This window comes from Dermacentor andersoni, chromosome 9 (assembly GCF_023375885.2).
Source record: "Dermacentor andersoni chromosome 9, qqDerAnde1_hic_scaffold, whole genome shotgun sequence".
NCBI lineage: Eukaryota > Metazoa > Arthropoda > Arachnida > Ixodida > Ixodidae > Dermacentor > Dermacentor andersoni.
Window position 1 is genome coordinate 112,323,974 of NC_092822.1, and position 12,630 is coordinate 112,336,603.

The 12,630-nt window shown below is 45.4% G+C and overlaps 1 protein-coding gene across 1 annotated transcript in view; it reads right to left on the reverse strand.

Moving 5' to 3' along the window:
* Positions 1-3,837: 3,837 nt before the first annotated feature.
* LOC129384508 (calcium-activated chloride channel regulator 4-like) overlaps positions 3,838-12,630 on the reverse strand; it is a 34,002-nt gene continuing 25,209 nt past the window's right edge. Inside the window, exon 6 of the mRNA XM_055070040.2 lies at positions 3,838-4,055. Coding sequence (XP_054926015.2) covers positions 3,838-4,055 — 218 coding nt within the window. The remainder of the gene's footprint in view (positions 4,056-12,630) is intronic.

A 12,630-nucleotide genomic window follows, 5' to 3' on the forward strand; every position in this document is an offset into this window, starting at 1 on the left:
GGCGTCACGAAAAGTCACGGATAGGCTTGATTTCAATTTGCATGGATTACGCGTTTGATTTAACAGTCAGAGTATTGCACTTCCACTCAACGCGTGCCGAATTCGTTCCAGGTGACCAGTCCTCCGGGGAATAATTCCAGAACCATGCTTAACACACTCACTTCGTCCTTCGGCGTCCTTATGTGCTAAAGTACTACGCTGCGCTTTCAGAGCTAATCTAATACCAACCTTTTCCAGAATTCAGGTGTGCACCCGCCCAATTCCAGCTCATCTCAACGAGAAGAGTGCCATTGTTTCCTGGTCTCGCACAACAGACTCGAAATTTCCAAGGTTTCAATGGCGGGTACATGCTTTCGGTGATATTGTCGTCGACATAGAAAGATCCTCCGTCGACAACCCTGTACCAAGTGCCGTTGATTGTCTCTTCTCCTTGCCGCTGGCGTTTGTACTTGAAGGTGCCGTTGTAGGAAAGGAAGCACTTTTTCGGATACTTATTGGACAGTTCGCAACACTCTTTGGGGTACTCATCGGACACGTTGCAGGGCCCTGTAGGTGATTCTGCAAATAAAGATATTGTTGTGAGGGTTTCAGACATAACAAACAAACAAAACACGGTTTTGTCCTTGCTGTCAAGAAAGCTCCTTCTGAAGGCTATCATTGGGATGCGTGTTATTTACAGTAGGTGATTTTATGGGAAGAGTTAACAGTTGCATATAAGGAGATCTTAACACCGCTAAGGAAACGAGTCGGTGAAAAGACATTCTGCTGGATACCTCAGTCACTTCTCGCGCACGGACCTGAGAGCTGTTTAAGGAACGTGCCTTTCAAAAGCGGTTTATTATTTCCAGTCACTTCCACACCACTGACTAATTGGTTTGAATATTGCTTCTCAAAGAACGCTAAAATGTAAAATGCTGAAGCTCGAGCCAGTAAATTCGGTGGGGTACTTATATAAAAGATAAATAGTGACACATATGGGTAATGCTCATATGCTACCAAATTTCATGTCGAATAAGATGCCATCTTATTGCTTTGTTTGGCTTAATCTAAATGGCATCCAGTTTTCCGTCAATGATTAGTTAATGTGTTTCGTGATATGAGCGAACTTTGACTCGGCAGGAATCCGGATGTTGGAATGGCGCCAACACGAACCGAGGCCACGCAATCTCGGGCTCGGTTGTTCTCTCCGTTTTTTAACATTGGGCGTTGCGCGTGAATTGACCACTCGCGTTGCTACAACCACAGCAGTTCTAGTGGTGGTGTTCTTTTTAAATAACTCTTGGGCATCAAGACCAACCAAAGAAATATGCACCCCCGTGCACATGCACGCGACCTAACACACGACACGGACACACACAAGAAATAAATGCCATATGACAGCTATGAAAACGTTAATTCGCCTTGTTGCAAACAAAGCACATTATTTATAGGTTCCACAAAACCGGTGATTACGCAGAGTCCCTGAAAAATTTCGGAAACGGAGTGCAGCTCGCAAAGCCAAGACCATTAGTCCCATTAGAGTTGGCCGTGGTGAACGGCAAGTGCCCATCGTCTGTATGTATTCTCGCATATTGATATTCTCAGCTTGTGAGTCATAACAAATAGTCATAACGCGCCAGTTGAAATAGTTGATTCGAAGAATCGCTAACATGTTTAGTAATCGCGTCGCCCCATATGCAAAACCGATGCGCGGCTAGCCGGTAAATATTATTGTTCTATTGTGGTTCCGGTTGAGCTCGGGTGCAGACACGTTCAGAAATATCGGTTTAGGATCACGTTCAGTTCCCACCAAAATTCTGTTTAGGATATGATTTCCTGTTGTCGCCCAGATCAGCGGTGACGATAGCATGATTTTTTCATAAATGACCTGATCACTCTTTTTGTATTAGGGATACCACAAACGCATTCGAGTAATGGCTTAACTCGAAAGGTAGCACACCGAGCGTGCCAAAAACTTGGAAAAACCAACATTGACAAGCGACAAATAGTTACTACATCCTGGTGACTTCTTCAGTGATTTGGTGATTGCGAATTTCACCTACTTCAGGGCTAATTCGTATTATCTTGGTCGACGCAAGCATCCGTCTTGCTTCCTTTCACCAACAGAGGCTTGCAACGGCAGGTAGAGAGACCGACGTGCAGAAATGATTTTTCGTAAAACTATCGGCCACATTCGTAAAATCGTGAATGGTTCAAATTCTTAAACATTACGAAAATTCGGGGTTGGTAGGTATGATTACAGCTTGATTTTTGTTAACGAAAGGCGGCACTCATGTCTCGGTGCCCTCTCACTTCTTTTCTGCACCGCGTTAATGTTTGTCAGCGCGGCAGGCCCGCCCATGCTACTATGAAGGAAAACAATTATGGATTTTTGTTGTGTTGTGACAACGACGATCACGGCAGCAAGGATCACCGAAAAATGTATTTAACTATTGTATTTTAATTACTTCAGACCTACGGGCCGCTTCATTTGCCTTTGTAAGGCCGTCCATAATAAGCACATTTATGCAATTTGTGAAGCGTCGGTATGCATCGCTGAAAAGGCGGGAAAATGTAGCAAAGCTAGGTTCACCTCCAGCAAGCACTACTGCTCATCCCTTACTGAAACTGTGCAGAAAAGAAAGAAGAAAAGAAAGAAGAAGAAAAAGAAGATATCAGATGCGAATAACCTCGGAACTTCGTTGACGAGTCTCCCGATACCGCGAACGTGGAAGCAGGTGCGGCGTGCAGGTAGGCACGGGTGGTCACTGGGGCCTGTGTCGTGTGCCACCCAGAGGCGCCTCTCAGTAAAAAACGTAAGGGTGGGAATTTTTAAAGTAGGCGTCCTGAGAAGTTAGAAATAGGAAGCCCACGCTTATCCGACCCTAGCCAGGAGATTCTATGCCCGATCCCGGCTCGGGTCCCCATTAAAAATATGTCACCAAGCTTACAGTACATCGCTTCCGATCTGCATTACTCTGTTGGGGGAACCTTCATGCCTGTCAGAAATATCGTGGCGGTGTTGACGTCTAGTTCATTTAAAAGACTCATCAAGTATCGCATTACCATTGGGTTAGGATTACGTCATAGATGCCGCAGACACGTTGGTGGGAAATTAGGAAGTGTTGAAGATTGAAAGAAGTCCCTGATACTAACTTCGTCAAAACTGTGGCTTTGAAAGCCAATGAGCGATATTTCTCCTACAGTGTGCCCACAAAATAAAACTGTTGTACCATACATACCTATAGCAACAAATCATTCTATGTTTTTGTAGCACGACAAGCTGTGTGAAAAACCTGGCATGTATAATGTGCAATTGCATGTAGCTGCTCGTGCCTGGCCTAGACAATAGCCGTCTTCTTGGGCCGCCACTGATGGAGGTTATGTAATCAGCTGGTATCTTTTTACCTTAAATTACGGTCCTTCCCAAATTACACCCTATATATCTTTGCGTCTTTGCGGTAGATAACCGTGCAACAGTGCAATGTACACTCTCATAGTTATTTCGGGCTCTGGGCACGGATGACAGGGGCCTCGTGATTATGCGGGCGGAGCTTGTTTTCAATATTTGAAGTGGCCCGGCTATAGGGCAGTGTACCCTTTAAATGCACTTGAATCAAGCAGACCCAATACTCGCAGCATTTTAAGCAGTAGTACCTCTGTGAATGAACTATCAGTTGCATACAACATAAAATAATCTGACGGGACTTTACATGTGGGTTGTCGGTTTGCTTCCCGTCAGTATGTCATCTCATTCACTACGTGACACAGGGTTTGTTTTTTAGTTTTATGCCAGGCAAAAGATTTTCGTGCTCATGGAGGAGGCTGCAACAAAAAGCTGGCATCCTGTTTCTACATTCAGTACGAGTGTTTCATGAAAACGTCTGAATGATCGTACTCACCGATGGTATTCTGCTTCGTAATGAGGGGCTTATTGGAGCTTGCAGAGCATGCCGTCCTGCAGGACGCGTTAACGTTGTGACCGCTCACGTATACCTTCAAGATGTACCTTCCACTTCCAGTAAACTTAGTGTAGTAAATAGAGTACTTCCCGTCATCTGCGTACACATCTGGGTCTGCAAAATTATCATCATCATCATCATAGTCACCATCATAATCATCCTATTTTATGTCCACTGCAGGACGAAGACCTCTCACTGTGATCTCCAATTAGCTCTGTCTTACACCAACTGATTCCTACAAGCGCCAGCGGCTGCAAAATTTGCGCCAGCACCTGTTTATTACTGAAGCTTCAGCCACAACAGAACAATAACATCGTTAAACAATCTCTGCTCCACGTCGTTTTTTGTAGCGCCACGCTACGGGAGTGTGCTGAGTAATCAATTTTCACTGTATTGATAAATTTTAAAGCGTAAGCTTTCTTTCGTGAGCACGCCAGCCACATCATGCGAAATGTGTAACGCCTTGTGTCTGCACAAAAATGCGTCGTAATTTGAAAGTTCAGTCATTTATTCGTTATGAAAGCGTAAATGTAGATGATTGGTAGCTTTCTAAGGCTACAAGAAACAATTTCAAGCTTAAAAATAAAAAAAAAATATTCATAGAGGTACGTAGGGCTCACTAGAAAATGCATGAGGCAAACTATAGTAGGGATGGGCCAACTAAACTTCGAGCGTGGGTCAACTTGAAATTTGCATTTGAGTCAACTAAATATGAACCTGGCAACATTTAACGCTAGAACGTTATCTAGTGAGGCGAGTCTAGCAGTGCTATTGGAGGAATTAGAGGGCAGTAAATGGGATATAATAGGGCTCAGTGAAGTTAGGAGGCCAAAAGAAGCATATACAGTGCTAAAAAGCGGGCACGTCCTGTGCTACCGGGGCTTAGCAGAGAGACGAGAACTAGGAGTCGGATTCCTGATTAATAAGAACATAGCTGGTAACATACAGGAATTCTATAGCATTAACGAGAGGGTGGCACGTCTTGTTGTGAAACTTAATAAGAGGTACAAAATGAAGGTTGTACAGGTCTGCGCCCCTACATCTAGTCATGATGACCAGGAAGTCGAAAGCTTCTATGAAGACGTGGAATCGGCGATGGGTAAAGTCAAAACAAAATACAGTATACTGATGGGTGATTTCAATGCCAGGGTAGGCAAGAAGCAGGCCGGAGACTAGTCAGTGGGGGAATATGGCATAGGCTCTAGGAATAGCAGAGGAGAGTTATTGGTAGAGTTTGCAGAACAGAATAATATGCGGATAATGAATACCTTTTTCCGCAAGCGGGTTAGCCGAAAGTGGACGTGGAGGAGCCCGAATGGTGAGACTAGAAATGAAATCGACTTTATACTCTGCGCGAATCCTGGCATCGTACAAGATGTAGACGTGCTCGGCAAGGTGCGCTGCAGTGACCATAGGATGGTAAGAACTCGAATTAGCCTTGACTTGAGGAGGGAACGGAAGAAACTGGTACATAAGAAACCAATCAATGAGTTAGCGGTAAGAGGGAAACTAGAGGAATTCCGGATCAAGCTACAGAACAGGAATTCGGCTTTAACCCAGGAAGAGGACCATAGTGTTGAAGCAATGAACGACAATCTTATGGGCATCATTAAGGAGTGCACAATAGAAGTCGGTGGTAACGCCGTTAAACAGGAAACCAGTAAGCTATCGCAGGAGACGAAAGATCTGATCAAGAAACGCCAATGTATGAAAGCCTCTAACCCTACAGCTAGAATAGAACTGGCAGAACTTTCGAAGTTAACCAACAAGCGTAAGACAGCGGACATAAGGAACTATAATATGGATAGAATTGAACAGGCTCTCAGGAACGGAGGAAGCCTAAAAGCAGTAAAGAAGAAACTAGGAATAGGCAAGAATCAGATGTGTGCGTTAAGAGACAAAGCCGGTAATATCGCTACTAATATGGATGAGATAGTTCAAGTGGCTGAAGAGTTTTATAGAGATTTATACAGCACCAGTAACACCCACGACGATAAGGTGAGAGAGAATAGTCTAGAGGAACTTGAAATCCCACAAGTAACACCGGAGGAGGTAACGAACGCCTTGGGAGCTATGCAAAGGGGGAAGGAAGCTGGGGAGAATCAGGTAACAGCAGATTTGTTGAAGGATGGTGGGAACACTGTCCTAGAAAGGTTGGCCACCCTATATACACAATGCCTTATGACCTCGAACGTACCGGAATCTTGGAAGAACGCTAACATAATCCTAATCCATAAGAAAGGGGACGCCAAAGACTTGAAAAATTATAGACCGATCAGCTTACTGTCCGTTGCCTACAATGTATTTACTAAGGTAATCGCAAATAGAATCAGGAATACCTTAGACTTCTGTCAACCAAAGGACCAGGCAGGATTCCGTAAAGGCTACTCAACAATAGACGATATTCACACTACCAATCAGGTGATAGAGAAATGTGCGGAATATAACCAACCCTTATATATAGCCTTCATTGATTACGAAAAAGCATTTGATTCAGTCGAAACCTCAGCAGTCATGAAGGCACTACGGAATCAGGGTGTAGATGAGCCATATGTAAAGATACTGGAAGCTATTATAGCGGTTCCACAGCCACCGTAATCCTCCACAAAGAAAGCAACAAAATCCCAATAAAGAAAGGCGTCAGACAGGGAGATACGATATCTCCAATGCTATTCACAGCATGTTTACAGGAGCTATTCAGAGACCTGGATTGGGAAGAATTGGGTATAAAAGTTAATGGAGAATACCTTAGTAACTTGCGATTCGCTGATGATATTGCCTTGCTTAGTAACTCAGGAGACCAATTGCAATGCATGCTCACTGACCTGGAGAGGCAAAGCAGAAGGGTGGGTTTGAAAATTAATCTACAGAAAACTAAAGTAATGTTTAACAGCCTCGGAAGAGAACAGCAGTATACGATAGGCAGCGAGGCACTGGAAGTGGTAAGGGAATACATCTACTTAGGGCAGGTAGTGACCACGGATCCGGATCATGAGACTTAAATAACCAGAAGAATAAGAATGGGCTGGGGTGCGTTTGGCAGGCATTCTCAAATCATGAACAACAGGTTGCCACTAGCCCTCAAGAGGAAAGTGTATAACAGCTGTGTCTTACCAGTACTCACCTACGGGGCAGAAACCTGGAGGCTTACGAAAAGGGTTCTGCTGAAATTGAGGACGACGCAACGAGCCATGGAAAGAAGAATGATAGGTGTAACGTTAAGGGATAAGAAAAGAGCAGATTGGGTGAGGGAACAAACGCGGGTAAATGACATCTTAGTTGAAATCAAGAAAAAGAAATGGGCATGGGCCGGACATGTAATGAGGAGGGAAGATAACCGATGGTCATTAAGGGTTACGGACTGGATTCCAAGGGAAGGGAAGCGTAGTAGGGGGCGGCAGAAAGTTAGGTGGGCGGATGACATTAAGACGTTTGCAGGGACAACATGGCCACAATTAGTACATGACCGGGGTAGTTGGAGAAGTATGGGAGAGGCCTTTGCCCTGCAGTGGGCGTAACTAGGCTGATGACGATGATGATGAGACTTGGAGGTGTGCCCACTAAAATTTTGGAGTGACCAACTTCAAATTTGGTTGTGGAGAAACAAATTTGGGGGTGGGGCAAAATGAAATTTCAACATGGGCCAACTTAAACTTGGGGTGGACTAACTTGAAATTTTTTTCAGGGGAGGGGTTTCAACTTGCATATTTTTGGGGTAAGCCAATTTGAAATTTGGGGGCGAGCCAACTTTAAACTTGGGGATGGGCCTACTTAAGGTTTTAGTGTTGCCCAAAATGCCAAGTGAACGCTGCTGAGCGTCCTTCGATTACTGAACACCTCGCGGGCAAGTGAGCGCGTTGCTATGCTTGGCGCGTTTTCATTGGGCCTTACGAAGACGCAGTCAAAACGCCGGAGAGAGGTTGTGCGGACAAGGAACGCGAACATAACACAAGCTTACGAAAGCTGCCATCACGGCGATGCACTCTTCTCTCACGCGACGCCTCTCGCGCTGCTGCGACAGATGGTGTTCGACCCCGAGACTCTGGAGCACCTTCTCTGTGCTGTTAAGAACGGCCTGCTGAGTTGCAAGTTTTGCCAGCCAGTTGCGACCGCGGCGTGAAAGTGTTTCCTGGAACGCCACCGCAAACCTCTAGCCACGGCGTCACTACGTCGACTGTGCGGGAAGAACAATACGCGCGTCCTCGACTCCGTCCCTGGAGCCAAGATGCGTTCGACGAAGCAGGCTTTGTGCCTGAACACGGCACCGCCTACCCGGTCTGCCGCGAGCGGGGGAGTCCCTGAGGGAACGTAGTTCGAGGTCCATTCCCACGCGCCGTTCAAGACGCAAGACAATGGGCCACTGGCGGCGCGCTGCGGAGGTCAGCTCGGGGAATAAAAGGCGCCTTTCCTGAAGTAAGCCCCGATTTCTACGAAGTCCGTCTGACGTCGGTTGAGGACCGTGAACCTCGCGCAAAGAAGTGTGTGTGTGAGTGTGTGTGTGTGTAATCCCTCGCGCAGAGAGGCGACTTGTTTACAATGACTGGTCGAACGTTTCCCTCACACCTTGCGATCGAGGGAGGACCGAGTGTTTATAAACCGCTGTTGTGCGGCTGCTGAGTACATTCTCTCGCAGTCATAATAGATGAACTGCAACGTCCTTCTGTAGATATTGTAAATAAACACATATTCCTCGTTCGCGAAGAGAAGCAGTCCTTCCCTTCATCAACGTCCTCAGCGTGGATAAGTTGGACGACGGCATGGGCCAGCTACCATCTAATTCATGCCCGACTCCAATCTTAACTGGTTACGATAGGTGGAATTGATCCCCCAATCCTTACAGCTGAATGACAGCGGTGGGATGGACTTTGCGACGTGGTGATGTGTCTGCGGTGAGTGCTTGATTCTTGCTTTGACTCTCTAGGCTTCGTTTTGTGGTTGTTCTGTTTAGAACAGTAGGGAAGCTAGATTGTTGAGTGTTAGCTAGTTTGTGCTCTCCTAGCTAGATTTAGCGAGCAGGACCAAGGCAGTAAAGCAGCAATCATGGAGTTAAGGACACTGCTGAGAGACGAATTGTTGATTGTTGGTGAGGAACTTGGCCTAGACGTACGCAAGGAAATGCTAAAACCGTAATTATTGGAGCTAATTTCCGAAAAGGCCAGTGAGGAAGAAATTGAAATGGGATTGGAACTTCTAAAAAAGAGAGAGAAACGGGAAAGAGAAAGAGAAGAACGGGACAGCGAAGAACCGGACAGAGAGAGAGGAACGCGATACCGATCGCGAGTTAAGAAAAATGCAACTTGAACTTGAAAGCAAACGTTTGGAGTTGTCTCAAGGAAGTGAAGGGGCTCGGGACGATCAAGTGGGGTAGAATCATACCGCATGGACAAGCTATTAAAGCCATTTGAGGTCCGGACCGACATGGGCTTGTTCCTAAGCAATTTTGAACGGACTTGCGAGAAGATGAACTTCGGTCCGAGTACATGGCCACAGCGGTTGCTGTCTATGTTGCCGTGTGAGGCGGCGGAAGCAATCGCCAGACTCAGTGCACAAGATGCATATGATTATGCCAAAGTTAAGGCTAGTCTCGTGAAGAAATACCGCCTTTCAGCCGAAGCTTTTCGGCAAAGGTTTAGGAGTACAGCCAAGAAAGATAGCGAAGAGTCTCCGGAGATTGCATATAGCTTAAAGGCAAACCTAGTCGAGTGGCTGAAAAGCGTGGAAGCGTACGAGAGCAGAGACAGGATCATTGAATGCATGTGTCTAGAGCACTTTTACAAAAGCATGTCAGCATCTGTGAAGCTGTGGGTGCAAGACAGAGGGAATGTAAACACTGTGGGAAGGGCGGCTGAATTAGCCCAAGAGTACGCAACGCGTATAAAGTTGAACGCCAAGGAAGGAAAATGGGACGGTCGAAATGAACCGCGGAAACCAATTCCGTTCAAAAAGGGTTCGCACACTTGACGATCGGAACCTGCAGACGTGGAGGAAATGCCCGCAGAAAAGAGCCAGGAGAAACGTAACGGCGAAACTGTACAAAAAGAGCAGAAAAGAAAATTTGAATCTTTTAGACCGAACCGCTGCTGTAAGTGCCACAAACTGGTACATATCGCCGTGAACTGCGGAAGCCTAGCGTAGTTTTTTTCTACGCAGATGAAAAAGACGAGAATATGGAACTTTTAGGCTCATTATCTTCCCGACCTGCAAGGTAATGCAAACCATGCAGGGTGCTAAGAGACAGTGCCGCCACGATGGACATTGTCCATCCGTCTTATGTGACGGTAGATGACATTACTGGAGAAGTAGCATGTATCAAACAGGTTGTAGAAGAGCACAGCGTGTGTCTGCCCATGGCCAAAGTCAAAATCAGTAGACCATTCGGGGAGCTAGTGACCGAGGCTGCAGTTTTTAAATTTTTGTCACTCAGTACCCTTACATTTTTTCGAATCGTTCTAATCGGTTACTGCGTGAAAACTGGCTTAAACTGGGAGAAGGCATAGTACAGGCATTGACGCGAGGCCACGCTCGTAAAATCGCGTCGCTTAAGGATGAAAATGCACAAGCTGCTCCAGCGGAAGCAGCAAAAGAGATAATTTCAATAACCGAATCCGAGCTAAGTTCGAGGGATGAAAAAACAGTTGAGGAAAGCCTGCCAGATGACCAGCTCAACGAGAGCGTGCCAGGGTGTCAAAGTTCACCCCTGCACGAAGAGCGCGCTGATGCACTCACAAGCGAGACAAGGTCATTATTATCACGAGCCTCAAAGAACTTTGATCAGCTCTTACGTGCGGACAAAGTCACTGGCAGCAGAGCAAAATAATGATGACAGCTTAGCTAAATTCCATCACACAGCAAAAGAAGGCATTGCTAGGCGCAACGTGACGATACATGAGAGAGGAGGATTGTTGTATCGGCACTACAAAGATCGAAAGGGTAGGATTTTAGATCAGTTAGTCGTACCTACTAAGTACAGGGAGGACCTTTTGAGTCTGTCATGGAAATGGGTGGTCTGGCCACCTAGGCATAAACAAATCAAAGGAAAGATTGCTTATGGAATACTACTGGCCTGGCTGTTTCAAAGACATAGAAAACTTTGTAAGATCATGCAACGCCAGCCAGCGTTCGGGTAAACCAGGAGAGACATGGAAAGCTCCACTAAAAGTAGTGCCCTTAATAACAGAACCTTTCAGACGACTTGTGATAGACATGGTAGGGCCTCTACCAAAAACAAAATCGGGCTACAGGTACTTGTTTACTATGCTGTGTCCGGCTACAAAGTTTCCAGAAGCAATCACTCTGAAAGAGCTAAGCTCCACGGAAGTAGTAGACGTGCTTTGTACAGTATTTGCACGAGTTGGGTTTCCAGTCGAAATTCAGGCGGATCAAGGGTCAGTATTCACCAGCGTACTGACTTCCACATTCTTGGTCATTGCCTTTATGTTTCCTTTATGTTTCCTTCTTGTGCCCTATGTGACCTGTATGATTCCTTGTCCTTTGTGTGACCTCCGGGACGCCAACTTTGTGTGTACCGCATGTTTACTCATCCTAACGTATACCCCGAGGAAGTGACCTTTATTATGCCTCTAGGATGTGTCCTTTATGTTTACGGCAGGATGTTAACTGGGTGTGTACTATGTGTTACCTGGGTGTACACTTGAGTGCACATGTAGGTGACATAGAGTGCACATAACAACTGTCTGCACATATATTACAGGCAGATATATCTGTACTGTGTGACAGCCGTTGATACACTGTGTAGAGTCATTGTAAGTACTAAATCTTGACTTATCCTTTCCTTTGCCCCAAGAAAACAACCCTTATTATAACTATTGTAGTGTGTGCCCTTTGTGTTTACGGCGGTATGTTACCTAGGTGTGCACTTTAGTGCACACGTAGGTAACATAGAGCATTAATTTATATGGTGCATGCACTCTTTATATGTTACCTACATGTGAACTTGAGTGCACATGTAGGTAACAGAATGTGCGCAGTGAGCATCTTTTGCGAATAGTACAGTTAGAGCTATCTGCACTGTATGTTAGTCACTGGCAGATTCAGGGAAAAGGCACTGCTTGCCCCCCTCGCACTAGACATGGCGAGCGGCACTAATTGTGGCTATATTGTGGGGAAAATTGAGCATACCATGAAATAGGTTGGTGTATATAATGATTTATGCCATGCATTCTCTTAATATATAAAGTATTTCTTACTTTTTCAACCTGCTATTCTCCAGTAGCAAGTGAGATGCAGAAATTTGCAGTATTTAACCTAATATGCAAGAATTTCATGAAAGTTTTGTGCCAGCTAGGCTATCAAATGTAGTTGATTGAGTGTTTAAGACGGTTCTCATAGCAGGCGTCTTTCAGATGCTCCGCTTCGCCTCCAGTTTGAGAAATAATCTACTTAATTTATATACGTGGCTTATATGTATATATATATATATATATATATATATATATATATACATATAAGCACTATGTTACCTGTGTGGGCACTCTATGTTACCTGGCTGTGTACTCCCTCGAGTACACATCCAGGTAACAGAGTGCGCCCAGTGATTATCCTTATAACATGCTAAAGATAGATCGTCTACCTGAAAGTTTACCTACTGGCGTATCAAAGTAAAAAAAAAAAAGGGGGGGTGCACCTGCCTCCCCCTCCCTATCTATCTTGTTCGTATTGATCACCACGC